Source organism: Bubalus bubalis, chromosome 3 (genome assembly GCF_019923935.1).
Source record: "Bubalus bubalis isolate 160015118507 breed Murrah chromosome 3, NDDB_SH_1, whole genome shotgun sequence".
Classification (NCBI taxonomy): domain Eukaryota; kingdom Metazoa; phylum Chordata; class Mammalia; order Artiodactyla; family Bovidae; genus Bubalus; species Bubalus bubalis.
Genome location: NC_059159.1, coordinates 35,147,072 through 35,165,591, shown reverse-complemented (window position 1 = coordinate 35,165,591; position 18,520 = coordinate 35,147,072). Strand labels below are relative to the sequence as shown.

Below are 18,520 nucleotides of genomic sequence, written 5' to 3'. Positions count from 1 at the left end.
CATGAAAATATAACCACATGTTCCAAAGAGACTGAAAAGACAGGAGGGGAGGGGACTGTCCTGTTCCTGTTATCTCAGGGGTCCCTTTCCATTTTGGGGTGACCTGAGTGTGTGTATGTGTATGTGTATGCAGAGTCCTGGAGAGGTCTGCATTTTGCATGTCTGTTGGAGAAGACCAAGAGGCAGAAAGCACAGTGATACAGCAAAGAAGCAGATGTGAGAGAATGAGAACTTCATGGGAGAAGGAATGGGGCCCAGGCAACAAAGACAGAGGAGATGGAATAGTGTAGTGGGTAGAGGTGGTCCAGGTGGTAGTGAGTGACTTGGGTCTCATACATTCTCTCCCTCCCTCTTCTGAGCACCTTCTGCCAGGTGTCCACCTCTCTGCCTTAGCTATCTACAGCCTTCTCCTGGTGTCCATCACCCTCTCTGTTCTGTGTTGTCCCCTGCCCCGATTTTTTGCCCCTCTGGATTGCCTTCTGCAGTTTCCTGTAGGAAGGCCCATGGGAGGAGAAGTCTCTCTCAGTGCTGCCCTGACTGACATTCCAGGCATGGTGGTGGGGGTCATGGCTACAAACACCGAGGTGGTAGAGAGGCTTACTGCCTGGCTAGGGGCATCCTTGGAGAAGGCAATAGCACCCCACTCCAGTACTCTTGCCTGGAGACTCCCATGGACAGAGGAGCCTGGTAGGCTGCAGCCCATGGGGTCGCTAAGAGTCGGACACGACTGAGTGACTTCACTTTCACTTTTCACTTTCATGCATTGGAGAAGGAAATGGCAACCCACTCCAATGTTCTTGCCTGGAGAATCCCAGGGATGGCGGAACCTGGTGGGCTGCCGTCTACGGGATCACACAGAGTCGGACACAACTGAAGTGACTTAGCAGCAGCAGCAGGGGCATCCTGGAGCTGCCATTACCCCATTCCTCATATTCTATCATCTGAGGGGGTGGAAGAAACAAACATTTTCACAGGCTTAGGAAAAGCCTTCCTACTCGTTGGGAGGACTGATGCTGAAGCTGAAACTCCAGTATTTTGGTCATCTGATGTGAACAGCTGACTCACGGGAAAGTCCCTGATTCTGGGAAAGATTGAGGGCAGAGGAGAAGAGGGTGTCAGAAAATGAGATGGCTGGATGGCATCACTGAAGCAACAGACATGAACTTGGGCAAACTTCGGGAGATGGTGAGGGACAGGGAGGCCTGGCATGCTGCAGTCCATGTGGTCGCAAAGAGTCGGACATGAATGGGTGAGCAAACAACAAGGAAAAGTGCACGTATATCTCAGACCTGGAAGAAGTGACTCGGGGGACAGATTGGGGAAGCCAGGCCTCTGTTGGGGGTAGTCAGTGTGTGTTCTCTCTACTCACAGCTCTGCTCCTCATGTTTGTGGCACCATATTTGGGGAGTCAATGAGAATACAGGTAGGATTGGGCACTGACCTCCCTCTGCGCTGACCCTTCTATGAGCTCTGGGTCAACATCGTCGTGGCCACTGTTTCCTTATTGCAGGAGAGGTGGGCTGCAATCATAACCTTGAGCAGCAAGTGAGTGAGAGGAGCCTACTTTTCCCTGCAGCCATTCCACAGGCTGAGCTGAGGTTCTAGTAGTCACAGGTTCCAGTAGTCACAGGGACACCTGGCGAAGGCAACATGCTGTACATTGGACAGTGCCTGATAAAATCCTTTAAAAATGTGCCGAGTCTATGAGGTTGATGGGGTGCTATGTTTTTAAATTTTATTTACTTATTTATGGCTGTGCTGGGTCTTTGCTGCTGTGTGGACTTTTCTCTAGGTGTAGAGAGCTGGAGCTACTCTCTAGGGTGTACTCAGTAGCTATGGTGCATGGGCTTAGTTGCTCCATCGCATGTGGGGTCTTCATGGATCTTCCGGGATCGGGGCTAGAACCTGTGTCTCCTGCACGGGCAGGCGGATTCTTTACCCCTGAGCCTCCAGGGAAGCCCGATGGGGTGCTATTTCAAAAATGTAATTCTTTTCACTTGAAAAAAAAGGTGTAATTCACATGCAGCAATATCCACCCTCTTTCCTGGTAGCTCAGCTGGTAAAGAATCCGCCTGGAAGGCAGGAGACCCTGGTTCAATTCCTGGGTCAAGAAAACTCCCTGGGGAAGGGATAGGCTACCCACTCCAGTATTCTTGGGCTTCCATGGTGGCTCAGGCAGTAAAGAATCCATCTGCAATGAGGGAGACCTGATTGGGTTGGGAAGATCCTCTGGAGGAGGCCATGGCAACCCACTCCCCTGTTCTTGCCTGGAGAATCCCCATGGATAGAGGAGCCTGATGGGCTCTACAGTCCATGGGGTTGCAGAGTCTTGGACACAACTAAGCACACATATAGTCATGTAATCACTACTGCAATCAAGATACAAGAGTTTCATTGCCCCCTTAAGTTCACTTGTGCCCCTTTGTGCTGAACCCCTTATCCCACCCCAGCCTCTGGCAACCCCTTGTTTGTTTTCTGTCCCTACAGTTTTGTCTTTTCTATAATGTCATATAGATGGACTTATACAGTAGGCAGCCTTTCAAGTGTGGCTTCTCTCATTTAGCAAAATGCTTTTTGTCCACCTTGTTGTGTCAACACTTTTCTTTTTATTGTCGAATAAGAGTCCATTGCATGGATGCACAGCAATTGTTTATTCATTCCCTAGAGTGAAGCATGTTTGGGTTGTTTCCAGTTCGATTTTTTTTTAACCATGTAGTCTTGTGGGATCTTATTAATAGTTCTGGGAGCAGGGATTGAACCCACATCCCTGGCGTTGGAAGCATGGAGTCTTAACCACCAGGGAAGTTCCTGTTTCCAGTTTTAAATGATTACAAATAAAGTCACTGTTAAGTATTCTTGCATAGGCATTGTGTTTGTTTTGTTTTTTTTGTTTGTGGATACAACTGAGCGACTGAACTGACTGACTGACACCATGCAGCTTGCGGGATCTCAGTTCCCTGAGGGACTTGAACCTAGGCCACAACGAGAGTGCCGAATCCTAACCACTAGACCGCCAGAGAACTCCTTCCTGTATAGGTTTTTGGATGAATGTAGATTTCATTTCACTTGGGTGCATACCTAGGGGTGGGATTACTAGGTCATATCTCTGCCAACAAAGGTCCATGTAGTCAAGGCTATGGTCTTCTTAGCAGTCATGTATAATTGTGAGAGCTGGACTGTAAAGAAGGAGGAATGCCAAAGAATTGAAGCCTTTGAACTGAGGTGCTGGAGAAGACTCCTGAAAGTACCTTAGACAGCAAGGAGATCAACCTGGAATAGTCACTGGAAGGACTAATGCTGAAGCTGAAGCTCTAGTATTTTCGTCATCTGATGCGAAAAGACAACTCATTGGATAAGTCCCTGATGCTGGGAAAGATCGGGGGCAGAAGGAGAAGAGGGCGTCAGAGGATGAGATGACTGGATGGCATCACCAATGCAATGAGCATGAACTTGGGCAAGCTCCAGGAGATGGTGAGGGACAGGGAGGCCTGGTGTGCTGCAGTCCGTGGGATTGCAAAGAGTCGGACCCGACTGGGGGACTGAACAACAACAATAACAATGGTAAGTGCTTAATTTAACTTTATTGGAAACCGGCCATCTGTTTTCCAAAGTGCCTATACACTTTGCATTCCCACCAGCAAAGTATGAGTGTTGTGGCTGGTATCCTGCTCTGTGTCTTGGCCACTAATTGGCATCATCAGTTTTGTTGTTTTGTTTTGCATGACAGTCTATTAGGTGTGTAGTGGTATCTCGTGGCTTTTAATCTGCCTTTCCCTAATGACTAATGATGCTGAGTATCTTTTCATGTGCTTATTTGTATATCTTCTTTGGTGAAGTGTCTGTTCAAAACTTTGGGCCTTTTACAAACTGAGTACTTTGTTTTCTTATTATTGTGTTTGGAGAGTTCTTTGTATATTCTTGATATAAGTCCTCTATAAAATATATGATTTGAAAATATTTTCCCCCAGTCTGTGGCTTGTCTTTTCATTTTTCTAAACTGCATTCTTCTAGGAGCAGAAATTCTTTTTTTTGCAGTCACTTCACTTCTTGCTTTAAGCAGCCTTTTTTTCTTCTTACTTCTGTTTAGTTGGTATATAGAAGGCAATGGAATGTCCCACAGAGGCAGAACCAAGCAAGCAGGACACACACAAGCAAGCCTGTCTGCCCATCATTTTCCCATGTGCCCAAAGCCTAAAGGTCAAAGGACATCCTGGGAGGAGAGTGGATCTAGCAACCTAGATCTTCTGGAGTCTAGTTCTTTATTCAGTGTGCTATCCTTAGAAAGGCAGCATGGGCACCACCCGGGGGCTTGTCCAAAGTGTGGCATCTGCATTTTAATGAGATGCCCAGACCAGGAGTACACACATTAGAGTTTGAGGAACATCACCTTCGACAGGCCCACATGAAGGAAGAATGTATATTTCACAGAGGCAAAAGGGAGGGACCTTGCAGCACGTGGATTCTGGCCACAGAGATATCCTAGCAAGGCCAGGGGTCTGGGAGCTCATCACAGAGGAGATTCATGCTGGGGTTTCTACTGGGGTGAGCTGGCCTGAGACAGGACTGTTTCTGAGTGTCACGTAGGCAGCAAAGCACATCCACGTGGATAGTCAAGGAGTGACCAATAAGCTTGTGTTCTCGAGTCCATGTTCTAAGCCCAAGTCCCTATTCTCCAGGTGCTACTGTCCTAGAAGCATGGGTAAGCACCTGCCTTTACTGATGCAACAGTGGGACTTTTTCCTTTTCAGAAATCTCCCAGTCTTGCACTCCATTCTGGCTACCACTCCATACTTGGGTGAGCACGTGATCATCACTAGTCGGCTGCTCAGCTTCCTTTCTTTCGGGGAACGTGATCCCTTCCCACGCCCATGTAGTTCATGGGTTGTCAATCAAGGCATCTGAGCCAGTCAGACACTTGGGATTTGGAATCCTACCTAGAAATAGAGAAGGATGGAGGTTCGGGGGGATCTGGGGGACAACGGTGGGTAGAGAGACCAGTTCTTTTTTATTTTTAAAGAAACTTTAATTTTTATTTATTTATTTTATGTCCTAGGTCATGCACGGATGTGGGATCTTGCTTCCTCAATCAAGGATCATATCTGTGCCTCCTGCTTTGGGAGTGTGGAGTCTTAACCACTGGACCACCAGGCAAGTCCTGAGAGACCAGCTCTTGCTAATGATTTGTCCATGCTCCTCTGGTCTCTGTTTAGTTCTAGGCCTGGATGTTCTGCTTTCATTTTGAGTCTGTGCTTACTCAGTATCACCCAATATACTCCTTTTTGCCTAGCTTAGTCAGTCTGGGTTTGTGCTTGTAACCAAAGAACTCACAGTGATACAAAATCTTACAAGATAATTGGTCAGTGCTGCTGCTAGCCCACAAGGGCCCTTTGTGCCTTTAACCTTGTGGTTAACAGGCGGCCCTTCTGAACAGATGTAGGGTTAGTTGACTTGGCAGGGAGCAGCACCTTTATGTAGATGTAGAACAAAGTGCATCTTCCTCCAGGCCACTGGGGACCCCTTGGTGGGGTATGGCTGATTGAGCAGAATGAAGACTAGAGTTCAGTTCTTACCCTCTTTGCCATGTGCTCTTGTGCAGAGCCCATCCTGCAGCCTTACATGGAGACTCTCTTGTCAGATCCCTCACCCTTCCTTTGGCTCTTTCTCTTCCTTCTGTCTTCCAGTTCACCTCTTCTAGGCTTTTATTCTGGCAACATCAAGGCTGATAACAGCTATGTTTACTTTCATAGCTGTGGTTGAGTCTTCCGTGCTTTGTCCATCTGTTGATTCTAAAATTGAAACTCAATAAACAGTGTTTACCTTATATATTGTGACTGTATAAATATCTTTCATTGCAGAGCTAGTAATCACTAAGATTACATTTCCTTTCTTGAGGAAATTGTGTTGGACTATTTTTAATTACCTTTTGAAAAACTGTATTTGATACATTCACAGGTTTATATGAAATATACATTCACAGTTATTTGTTGTTATTAAGTCATGTCTGACTCTATGACCCCATGGACTGCAGCATGCTGGCTACCCTGTCCCTCACTAACTCCCAGAGTGTGCTGAAATTCATGTCCATTGAATTGGTGATGCCATCCAATCATCTCATCCTCTGTCGTCCCCTTCTCCTCCTGCCTTCAATCTTTCTCAGCATCACAGTCTTTTCCAATGAGTTGGCTCTTCACATCAGGTGGCCAAAGTGTTGGAGCTTCAGCTTTAGCATCAATCCTTCCAGTGAGTATTCAAGGTTGATTTCCTTTAGAATTGACTGATTTGATCTCCTTACAGTGCAAGGGACTCTTAAGAGTCTTCTCTAACACCACAGTTTGAAAGCATCAATTCTTTGGCACTTGGTCAAATGATTCTAAATGATTCTAATGTAATGAATACCCGTGCACTCATCACACAACTCAGGAACCAACAGCCTATTGCCTACTGGTGTATGTACCAGTGTAACCCTCTCTGTCCCATTTCCCTGCCTCCCCTGAGAAATAGCCACTATTCTACATTTTGTGTTTATCATTTCACTGCTTTTTAAAACATGCCATGCAATCATAATAGAATGTATGTTTCAACAATGTTTGGCTTAGTTGTGCTTATTTATAATCTTTATAAAAATGGTGTCATATCTGTGGCATACTTTTCTGGGAGCTATAGTTCTCAGGAAGCATTGTATTGCCTAGATTCTTCCATAGTGTATTGTGCTGCATATGATTTCTCATTCCTAGTAGGGCCAGCCCCTTTCCCACAACACTGGTCCCTCCTGGCATAGAACACACTTCACAGTTATTCCTACCTGTAACTGAGGAAGCTAGGGAATTTGCCCACCAGCTCCCTATCTGTCATTAGTTTGTAGGTCAGCCTTCAGACTTGGGTGACCCTGACCATGGTTACTGGTGGGGGCATAGGCTTGGATTACTGTGATATTGAATGGTTTGCCTTGGAAACGAACAGAGATCATTCTATAGTTTTGGAATTGCATCCAAGTACTGCATTTCGGACTCTCTTGTTGACCATGATGGCTATGCCATTTCTTCTGAGGGATTCCTGCCCACATTAGTAAATATAATGGTCATCTGAGTTAAATTCACCCATTCCAGTTCATTTTAGTTTGCTGATTCCTAGAATGTCGACGTTCACTCTTGCCATCTCCTGTTTGACCACTTCAATTTGCCTTGATTCATGGACCTGACATTCCAGGTTCCTATGCAATATTGCTCTTTACAGCATCGGACCTTGCTTTTATCACCAGTCACATCCACAGCTGGGTATTGTTTTTGCTTTGGCTCCATCCCTTCATTCTTTCTGGAGTTATTTCTCCACTGATCTCCAGCAGCATATTGGGCACCTACCAACCTGGGAAGTTCCTCTTTCAGTATCCTATCATTTTGCCTTTTCATACTGTTCATGGGGTTCTCAAGGCAAGAATACTGAAGTGGTTTGCCATTCCCTTCTCCAGTGGACCACATTCTGTCAGACCTCTCTACCATGACCCATCCATCTTGGGTGGCCCCACATGGCATGGCTTAGTTTCATTGAGTTAGACAAGGCTGTGGTCCGTGCGATCAGATTAGCTAGTTTTCTGTAATTATGGTTTCAGTGTGTCTGCCCTCTGATGTGCTCTTGCAACACCTACCGTCTTACTTGGGTTTCTCTTACCTTGGACGTGGGGTATCTCTTCACGGCTGCTCCAGCAAAGTGCAGCTGCTGCTTCTTACCTTAGACAGTATCATAGTAATCCAAGCCTATCCCCCAACCAGTAACGCTGAAGAAGCTAAAGTTGAATGGTTCTATGAAGACCTACAGACCTTTTAGAACTAACACCCCCAAAAGATGTCTTTTTCATTATAGGGGACTGGAATGCAAAAGTAGGAAGTCAAGAAACACCTGCAGGAACAGGCAAATTTGGCCTTGGAGTACGGAATGAAGCAGGGCAAAGGCTAATAGAGTTTTGCCAAGAGAACGCACTGGTCATAGCAAACACCCTCTTCCAACAACACAAGAGAAGACTCTACACATGGACATCACCAGGTGGTCAACATGAAATCAGACTGATTATATTTGCAGCCAAAGATGGAGAAGCTCTATACAGTCAGCAAAAACAAGACCAGAAACTGACTGTGGCTCAGATCATGAACTCCTTATTGCCAAATTCAGACTTAAATTGAAGAAAGTAGGGGAAACCACTAGACTATTCAGGTATGACCTAAATCAAATCCCTTCTGATTATACAGTGGAAGTAAGAAATAGATTTAAGGGCCTAGATCTGATAGATAGAGTACCTGATGAACTATGGACGGAGGTTTGTGACACTGTACAGGAGACAGGGATCAAGACCATCCCCATGGAAAAGAAATGCAAAAAAGCAAAATGGCTGTCTGAGGAGGCCTTACAAATAGCTGTGAAAAGAAGAAAAAAGCAAAAGAGAAAAGGAAAGATATAAGCATCTGAATGCAGAGTTCCAAAGAATAGCAAGGAGAGATAAGAAAGCCTTCCTCAGCTATCAGTGCAAAGAAATAGAGGAAAACAACAGAATGGGAAAGACTAGAGATCTCTTCAAGAAAATTAGAGATACCAAGGGAACATTTCATGCAAAGACGGGCTCGATAAAGTACAGAAATGGTAGGACCCTAACAGAAGCAGAAGACATTAAGAAGAGTGGCAAGAATACACAGAAGAACTGTACAAAAAAGATCTTCACGACCCAGATAATCACAATGGTGTGATCACTCACGTAGAGCCAGACATCCTGGAACATGAAGTCAAGTGGGCCTTAGAAAGCATCACTACGAACAAAGCTAGTGGAGGTGATGGAATTCCAGTTGAGCTATTTCACATCCTGAAAGATGATGCTGTAGAAGTGCTGCAATCAATATGTCAGCAAATTTGGAAAACTCAGCAGTGGCCACAGGACTGGAAAAGGTCAGTTTTCATTCCAATCCCAAAGAAAGGCAATGCCAAAGAATGCTCAAACTACTGCACAATTGCACTCATCTCACACGCTAGTAAAGTAATGTTCAAAATTCTCCAAGCCAGGCTTCAGCAGTATGTGAACTGTGAACTTCCAGATGTTCAAGCTGGATTTAGAAAAGGCAGAGGAACCAGAGATCAAATTGCCAACATCCGCTGGATCATCGAAAAAGCAAGAGAGTTCCAGAAAAACATCTATTTATGCTTTATTGATCATGCCAAAGCCTTTGACTATGTGGATCACAATAAACTATGGAAGATTCTTCAAGAGATGGGAATACCAGACCACCTGATCTGCCTCTTAAGAAACCTGTATGCAGATCAGGAAGCAACAATTAGAACTGGACAGGAAACAACAGACCGGTTCCAAATAGGAAAAGGAGTACTTCAAGGCTGTATATTGTCACCCTGCTTATTTAACTTATATGCAGAGTACATCATGAGAAACGCTGGGCTGGAAGAAGCACAAGCTGGAATCAAGATTGTTGGGAGAAATATCAGTAACCTCAGATATGCTGATGACACCATCCTTACGGCAGAAAGTGAAGAGGAACTAAAAAGCCTCTTGATGAAAGTGAAGGAGGAGAGTGAAAAAGTTGGCTTAAAGCTCAACATTCAGAAAACGAAGATCATGGCATCTGGTCCTATCACTTCATGGGAAATAGATGGGGAAACAGTGGAAACAGTGTCAGACTTTATTTTTGGGGGGCTCCAAAATCACTGCAGATGGTGACTGCAGCCATGAAATTAAAAGACGCTTACTCCTTGGAAGGAAAGTTATGACCAAACTAGACAGCATATTAAAAAGCAGAGACATTACTTTGCCAACAAAGGTCTGTCTAGTCAAGGCTATGGTTTTTCCTGTGGTCATGTATGGATGTGAGAGTTGGACTGTGAAGAAGGCTGAGCGCCGAAGAATTGATGCTCTTGAACTGTGGTGTTGGAGAAGACTCTTGAGAGTCTCTTGGACTGCAAGGAGATCCAACCAGTCCATCCTAAAGGAGATCAATCCTGGGTGTTCTTTGGAAGGACTGATGCTAAAGCTGAAACTCTAATACTTTGGCCACCTCATGCGAAGAGTTGACTCATTGGAAAAGACCCTGATGCTGGGAGGGATTGAGGGCAGGAGGAGAAGGGGACAACAGAAGATGAGATCACTGGATGGCATCACCGACTCGATGGACATGAGTCTGAGTAAGCTCTGGGAGTTGGTGGTGGACAGGGAGGCCTGGCGTGCTGTGATTCATGGGGTCGCAAAGAGTCGGACATGACTGAACTGAACTGAACTGACCATGGTTAATGGGATGGTACTCGTCCCTGGCAGGGCCAGAGAATATTTGGGCTTGGAATGGAGCGATCTTTGCTCTAGCAGCTAAAGGTTTAAGATGGACTGTGCGGGCTGTAAGGGCCACATTTCTCATCATGTGGATGAAAGAAAAGGAGGAGGGTGGTTTCCAGAGAAAGAAAAAATATCAGGGAGGGACTTCCCTGGTGGCACAGTGAATAAGAATCCACCTGCCAGTAGAGGGAACACAGGTTTGATCGCTGGTTCAGGAAGATTCCATGTGCTGCAGAGGAGCTAAGCCCATGTGCCACAACTGCTGATACATCTGTGTGTCTGGAGCCTGTGGTCTGCGCAGCAAGACGAGCCACTGCAACGAGAAACCCCCGCTCGCCACAACTAGAGAAAGCCCTGGAGCAGCAATGAAGACCCAGCACAACCAAAAGTAATAAATGCATTAATAAAAAAAAAATACATTTTTTTAAAAAAGATGCTCAAGGAGGAGCAAGACCAGAGTCCAAGTTTGTGATCTGAATATTTGTGTCCCCCAAATTCATATGTTGGGAAAGTAACCCACAAGGTGAAGGTTTGAGGAGGTGGGAGGCTCCACTTTAATGAATAGGATTAACATCCTTATAAAAGAGACCCCATAGGGATCCCTAGCTTCACCTGAGGACACAGCAAGAAGTCTGTGACCTGGAATTGGGCTATTGCCCAAATATGCCAATTAGGGTTGTGTGGCACCATGATCTTGGACTTCCAGCCTCCAAAACTATGAGAAATAAGTTTCTGTTGTTTATAAATTCTACAGTCTATGAAGCCTGGTGTGCTGCAGTCCACAGGGTTTCAAAGAGTCGGACATGACTAAGCGACTGAACAACTCTATGGTATTTTGTTGTAGCTGACTGAATGGATTAAGACACAGAGGAAGATTCCTCACAGGATTTGAATTCGTGATTCTAATTATTCTGAGTTCCAGCTGTGTACATGACCTCATGATCTATAATTAACTCCCCTTTGGCTTAAATTAATTTCAGTTGCATTCCATCATTTGCAGTCACTCGTCAGCAAGGATGCCTGCTAAACACCTCTATGTTTTTGCTCTTTCTTCTATGCTTGCTGGTGAGAGTGCAAAACAATGAAAACAATAACAATAATGATGTTGCTTTGGCCTTCCCTAGTGATCCAGCTGGCTAAGACTCTGTGCTCCCAATGCAGGGGGCCAGGGTTCAATCCCTGGTCAGGGAACTTGATCCCAGATGCTGCAGCTAAGGCCAGGAACAGCCAAATAAATAAATAAGATAAATAAATATTTAAAAATAATATCTCCACTTTCTGGGAATTTACTATGAACAAAAGATTGCTTTTTGTTCATTATCTTATTCAATACTCAAACCAAATCTAGACAAGTATTGTCCCATGTTACAGATGAGTAAACTAAGACACAAAAAGAAGCTATATGATTCTTCCAGGTTCATAAAGCCATTAAGAGGAAGACCCCTAATTCATCTCTTGGGTTGCTGGACCGAAAGCCTTTGTTCTTAACCATGTGTATCACTCTCTTCACAAAGTGAATCAACTCTGATGGGATTCAGACTCACAGCCTGAATTTGAAAGGCTTGTTCTTCACAAGAATTCCAGGCGCTAACTGAGGTCTGGAAGCCACAGTGATCAGGCTGCCTCAGGTCACTCAGATTTATTTTCCTACAGCTCAAAAGGCAGCTTAGGAAAATCTCCGACTGTATAACACTCTCATGGCCCCTCCTGGTCCTGTGTCTTTCCCCTCTGGTGCTGAGGAAAAAAAAAAGGGGGGGAAAGTAAAAAGAGGGGAAGGGGTGGGAACTGTGGACCAGAAGTGAGTAAAGGTGGGGGACGTAGGGAGAAGGTTGGTGACACCTGTGGGAGGCATATCCAACCGTCTCCCTGGGGATAAGCTCCTCCCCTTCTCCTGCTCCATCCGCGAGTACTTGGGGGTGGGGTTAGGGCAGAGGATGTGGGAAGAGCAAAGGAGACCCTCAGCGACCAGGGCTCTTAGAGGAAGGAGGCATCACACGCACAGTTCTGAGTTGAGGCCCCAGAGGAGCAGGGTTTCCAGAAAGAGTTTGAGCTGAAGCTGTGGGCCCCTTCCCCGAGTTGATGCCCCCCCTCCCTCCACAAAGGAATATTCCATGGCAGTTAGGGGCCCTCTCCTGCTGAATGGGTTGTTATTTTCCAGACGCCAGGTGCTGTGGTGGCCACTGCTCTGCCTGATGAAAATATTTAAATGATGAAGGACAACTGACACTGGCAAGGGAAGGGGGAGATGGGGTGGAGGATAGAAGCAGAGTCAGGGAGTACTCAAGATGGCGACAGGGAACATTAGGGATGAATTCCCTGGGTCAGGAGGAGAAAGTGATGAACATCAGAAGCCTGGAAAGGGCTGGGAGGGCTGGAAAGCAGGATGGGGTGGCGGTGAGCCCGGGACAAGAGGAAGGGGTGGAGAACTGTGTCTCCACCCGTGACAGTAACTGGCCGGTAATTAAGGACCACAGCGTGAAGCTCCACAGGGTTTCTCCACTGCTCCTGCAGTGCAGGATCACACACAGCTCCCGCTGGATAGCGCAGGTGTTGGCCTCAGAGCTCAGCCTGCTCGCCTTCATCATGCTGGTGGTCATGGTCTTCTCCAAGAAATGGCTATGCTTCGAGAGGATCCGTTTCTACCAGCACTGGCCCATGAACGTCACCACCAAAATCTACACGTCAGTTCACATAATGTCCCTGGGGCTCCTGCATATCTACAAATCCAAGAGCTATTCCAACTCAGAATGGGAAAGGTGAGACCCTTACTCTCATCCCACCCCAGGGGCTCCAGGAGGAGCCCCTTGCCTTGGCCTCGACCTCTGTACCCCAGTATTCTTGGCCCTTCCCTCTGGTCAGCCCCACTTTTTTTGACCAGTAAGATGGTTCTACTGGCCCTGAGACCCACCCCCCCTCCCCAGGGATCATTGTTCCTCCTCAGTTGGGCAAACCACTTCTCCTGCCCCAGTGGGAAGGCTCGCAGCCAAGTCTGTGCTTACAGAAATATTGTGAGGGACTTGGATTCTGGGGGTTTGTGAATCACTCATTAATGACACAATTCACTATTATCCTGGGAGAAGAGCCCTAGGGGGTTGGGAATTTCCTTCCTCAGGGCTTTCAGACCCAGAGCTTGAGGAGTCCTCAGGATGCTCTCCTGCAGGCCCACGTTCTCACCGCTGTTCTTCCCCAGCCACAGGCTTTTGCTCTTCTGGGCCAGCTCTGTGTTTCCACCTCTGGTTACCTTGCTCCTTCCTCCTTCCCAGAGTTCTTGGAGCTACTCCATTTCCTATTCTTGTTAATTTCACCTCTGCTGTCCTCTCACCTCCCAAGTTTGGGTCCCCTTTCTCAACATTTGTGGAAAACCAGAACTTTGGATCCCCGAATTTCACTTCTTGACCTTATTAACTTTTTTTTTTTTTTTAAAGTTACACAGCCATAGACGACTTCCCTGGCAGTCCAGTGGTTAAGCCTTTGCCTTCCAATGCAGGGGTGCAAGTTCCATCCCTGGTCAATGGGAGCTAAGATCCCATGTGCCTGGCAGCCAAAAAATCAAAACAGATAACGGAAGCAATACTGTAACAAATTCAATGAAAGCTTCAAAAAAAGCTCCACATTAAGAAAAAAAGTTACACAGCCGTTATTTACTTTCATTATGAAAGTGGTGGTGCTTTAGTTGCTAAGTTGTGATTAACTCTTGAGACCCCATGAACTGTAACCCACCAGGCTTCCTCAGTCCAAGGGATTTTCCAGGCAAGAATACTGGGTGGGGTTGGGGGCGGGGGCTGCCATTTCTGTCTCTAGGGGATCTTCCCAGCCTAGGGATCGACCCTGTGTTTCCTTCATTGCAGACAGTCTCCTGCATTAGCAGGCAGGTTCTTTACCACTGAATCACCAGGGAAGCCCCACCATGAAAGTAATACATCCTTATTCCAATAAATGTGGGGCAACAAAAGCTATCATTATTTGCAACCTTATTCTATTTGCTTAAGTTAATCCCCTATCAACTCTAAGAGCTAGGGATAATTATCCTCATATTACAGATGAGGAAACTGAGACTCAGGTTACCTTGCTCAAGATCATAAAGCTATTAGGCTGAACCACAAGACAGGGCCAATTTTTGACCTCTTTTCACCTGAGCAAATTCATACATAACAACCTAATAATGGCAGGTTTACAATCATAACTCATATGTGTCTGGCTCAGAAACGTAATCAACTACATGAGTTTTTGTTCTATAGGTTACTCAAAGACAGTCACTACTGGATGTTTATGCAGCACTCAATTTTTTTCCAGCCTTCTTTTTAAAAAAATTGAACACGTTTTGAGTAATTTTCACATAGTTATATTGATTCTTCACAAACTATTTTATATCTTTTAGATTATTTTTATTACTTGTTTTGTATTATTTTAAAATTTATGAGATATAATAAACACCCCATATTAAGACTATACTATTCAACTTAATAGATTTATTAATTGTGACTTGACTATCTTATTTATCTATTCTTGGCAAATTTATTTCCAGTTTCATACTTAAGAAAAAAGGACCAACAAAGCTTACTAATCATGAAGTTTTTCCTGTGTTTAGTATCTCTGGACTAGATTTCCTAAAGTGGGTTTAATGGATCAAAGATTATAACTATCGTAAGGCTTTTTAATAAAATTTTCCATGTTGCTTTCAAAAAGTATGAAAACAATTTATGCTTCCATTAACAATGTATGAAGAGGCTGTTTCATTGTAACTTTGTCAGCAATGACTGTTTATTATTTTTTTTAATTTTATTTTATCAAAGTATAATTGATTTAAAATGTGTTAATTTCTGCTCTATAGCAAAGTGATTCAGTTATACACATGCATATTTTTTCATATTCTTTTTAAAGTTATGACTGTTAACTTTAAATACATGAATATATTATTTTTTTAATTTAAAAAGTTGCACAATTATTGTTAGAATGCAGAAAGTTTAAGAAAGAAAATAAAAATCACCTAAAATTTCTTCACACAGATATAATCACAGTTGACATTGTAATGGATTTACTTCCAGTCTTTTGTGTATCTATATAAAATAAATACAAATAAATATATATGTAGCTTTATTTTTGTTTTAACAAATATATATTTTAATTTTTCAAAGTTGTAATCATTTTACATGCTCAGTGTTATAAACTCCACTTTTCAGTGGTAAGCATATTATTTGTATCATAAAATAATTATTCTATAAATATCTATGTTAAAAATGTACTTGATTACATAGTATACGGACACAGTGAAAATTCAAAAAACACAACAGATTAAAGTGAGCCTTTCACCTTCCAGGTTCCCTCCTTAGATTCTATCTGGAGACAATGATCTATCATATCATGGTTTTTATTTTTTATTTATTTATTTATTTTTTTTAGTTCTACCAGTTTATTGCTACCAACCCGTGACCCTCCACCCTCATGCACACATGCTCAGTCATGTAACCCCATGGACTGCAGCCAGCCAGGCTCCTCTGTCCATGGACTTTTCCAGGCAAGAATACTGGAGTGGGTTGCCATTTCCTTCTCCCATATCATGGTTTTTAATGAACACATAATAATCTAATGTGTGGGTACCTTGTAACTTAACAGCTCTCTTGTTAGACATATAAATAATTTTGGAAAGAAGATCTCTGTACATAAATTTTAATGCATATCTTAGATTGTTTCTTTAACATAAATTCCAAGAGGATGTATTACTGGGGCAAAGGGTCTTAAAAATTTAGATTTGGGTAGCATCTCTGATCACACATCAGAGATCCTACCAGTGGTGTGTGAAAGCACCTCTTTTCTCTAAATCCTTTCTTACACTAGATATGATCAATTTTGTTTTGATCTTTGCTAATTTGATAGACCAAAAAAAATCACATTTAATTTGCAGTTTTTATTGTTGAGTCTCACGTTTTTATTGGACATTGGTATTTTTTTTGAGAACTGCAGTTCAAGTCGTCTGTCCAGCTTCTCCTTTGAGGCATTTGTTTTCATATGGTTGGGGTTTTCACACAATCTCCATATCAAGAATCTTTGCCTATTTAATAAGTGAAAATGATATTTTATTATTGTTATCTCAAATGTGCATTGTCTGGTTGTTTCCTTGTATTTGCTCATTCGATTATATTTTGTCTTTTGCAAATCTTTAGTTCATCCTGTTTTCTCATTTTCCCTAGACAGTTTTAAGCTATGGACAAATCACCCAGCTTTTGGGGTGGCCAAGATTACCTTCTGCCTGGCCTTGGGGCTGGGCATCATCCTCACCATCTGGTTGCACCTGCCGTACATACCTGGTCTTCAGAAATTGCCCTTTTTCGGCTGGATTGGGACTGTCATGAGCTTCTGTGAAGGTGCCCTCTAGCTCTGGAAAAGGTCCTTAGTTTCTCCTAACACACATCTTCCTGGCACTTCTTCCTCTTCCTTTCTTTGGGAGTGGGGTCTGGGTTTGTGGGTGGTGGGAGAACAGAGCTAGTAGCTGTTGACTGAGAACTGAGTTCCATTGATTCCTGGTCACTGGTAGGGTGGAGGTGGAGAGGTCAATTCCCATGAACCTCTGGGACCGCGTGCTCTGTGTGTGCTGATGGGGGTTGTGGTTTGTGACTGTAGTTCAGCAGGTGAGGAAGAATGCTTGTGGAATTCTCAAGTGAAAATAAGACCCCCTTACACCCCTTTGTCTCCTAGCTTTCTTCGTTTTCTTCACCCTCATACTGTTCCCTGTTAACGTCTGGCTCTTCGAGTTGAGAAAGAATTTATCAATCCCCCTCTGCTGGAGCTACTTCATTGGTTGGCTGGTGTTTATCCTGTATGTCATCTGTGGTGAGTGGCCCAGAGGACCCTGGGAAGCGGGAACACAGGTGGGTCGGGGCAGAGAAAGTGTGGAGGGAGAGGGCTGTCAATCCCCAGGGATAGGTTCTTAGGGACTTTTCTTCCCCTTGGCCTCACTTTGCTTGCCACTTGTTCCTCCCAATCTCTGACTTTCTTCTCCCCTTTCTCCTTGTCCTTTCCCAGCAGTCCTCTGCTACTTCAACCATGGAAAGTTCTGGTGTCTGATTCTGAGCCATCCCGCCAGCAGCAGCAGCAGTTCCAGCTCCGAACATGAATCTGTGAGTGAGCTGGCTACCTCCAACACAACTGTCAGCCAGGAGGAAGTCCTGGACCCTGAGAAAAAGAAGGCATCCTTGGCTCCAAGTCCTGTTTATTCTTCTAAATCTGCCTCCTCATCCTTCCCCTCTCCAAACACTGAAGTAGGTTGGCCCTCATCACTGCAAGGAATTAGAGAGGGAGGACTTTAGGCCAGCTCTGCACACCTCGTCCTTGTTCCTGCCTTGCCTACAGCTTAGATGATGTAGAATAAATTGTCTCTTATTTTTCATGTCCAGCAGTTGTTGAGACAAGACAAGAGCTTGGAGAAGGAGAGGAAGGGAGGATGAACAAGTGTGTTTCCCAGTTCTTTCTGCCGAGGGGCCTTTTGGCATACTTTGGTCCTCAAGCCTGCCCATCTCTCCCCCCAGCAAGCACACTTGTAAACAGGCAAACACCTCTGGGAGCTAAACTTCTTTCAACTTTGTTACCTCTGCCCTAACATTTGTTATTAGTAGCTGGAGAGTCATCAGGAGAGAGATATCACTATTGAACTTGATGGTTTACTCATAGTGAAGGGTTCAAAAGCAAAATGACCCAAGGGTAAAGAAGCAGGTTAAACAAGGAGAGCACAATAGAGGGTATGGTTGTGCCCCCAGCAGCAATCCCACCTGCAGTGTCCAGCTCAGATGACTGAGAACTCAAAAAGCCCTGTGTCTGGGTACCATCAGCATCAACTCAAACTGTACCACCGCCACCTTCACCAGCTCCTCCACCACCACCTCCACCTCCACCACCTGAAACTCCTCCATCACCACCCCTAACTTACCTCCCTGACTCTCTGGATGTTACAGCTTTCTACTCCATCTCCCATGCCCACCACTCTGTAACAACAAGACTGACACAGAGCAAGAAAGGAAAACAGTAGGATCAGGCCCTGTGGTTAAAAGACAAGTTACACATGTGTGCTATAAACCCAGGCTCACAAAGACATGTGGCCTCTGGTTTAGGCAGCAGTGATGGCCGAGACTATTGGGATTTAGATATCTTGCATTTTGCTGGCCTTGTATGACTGATCCATATCACGTTATATCCCTCCAGCTAGAGCCCTGA

General features: G+C 44.6%; 1 protein-coding gene across 1 annotated transcript; it reads left to right on the top strand.

The window, feature by feature from the left end:
* Positions 1–12,622: 12,622 nt before the first annotated feature.
* On the top strand, positions 12,623–18,183 carry ODF4 (outer dense fiber of sperm tails 4). The gene is made up of 4 exons (XM_025280603.2): positions 12,623–13,071; positions 16,508–16,677; positions 17,009–17,143; positions 17,336–18,183. Exons 1-4 carry the CDS (start codon positions 12,623–12,625, stop codon positions 17,617–17,619), a joined length of 1,038 nt encoding a protein of 345 aa, XP_025136388.1. The 3' UTR covers positions 17,620–18,183.
* Positions 18,184–18,520: the final 337 nt, after the last annotated feature.

Bases quoted from the DNA above. Each gene is read 5' to 3' on its own strand.
- ODF4 (XM_025280603.2), top strand. From the start codon at position 12,623: ATGAATTCCCTGGGTCAGGAGGAGAAAGTGATGAACATCAGAAGCCTG. The intron at 13,072-16,507 runs GTGAGACCCTTA...TTCCCTAGACAG, and splicing joins TCCAACTCAGAATGGGAAAG to TTTTAAGCTATGGACAAATC. The intron at 16,678-17,008 runs GTGCCCTCTAGC...TTTGTCTCCTAG, and splicing joins TGTCATGAGCTTCTGTGAAG to CTTTCTTCGTTTTCTTCACC.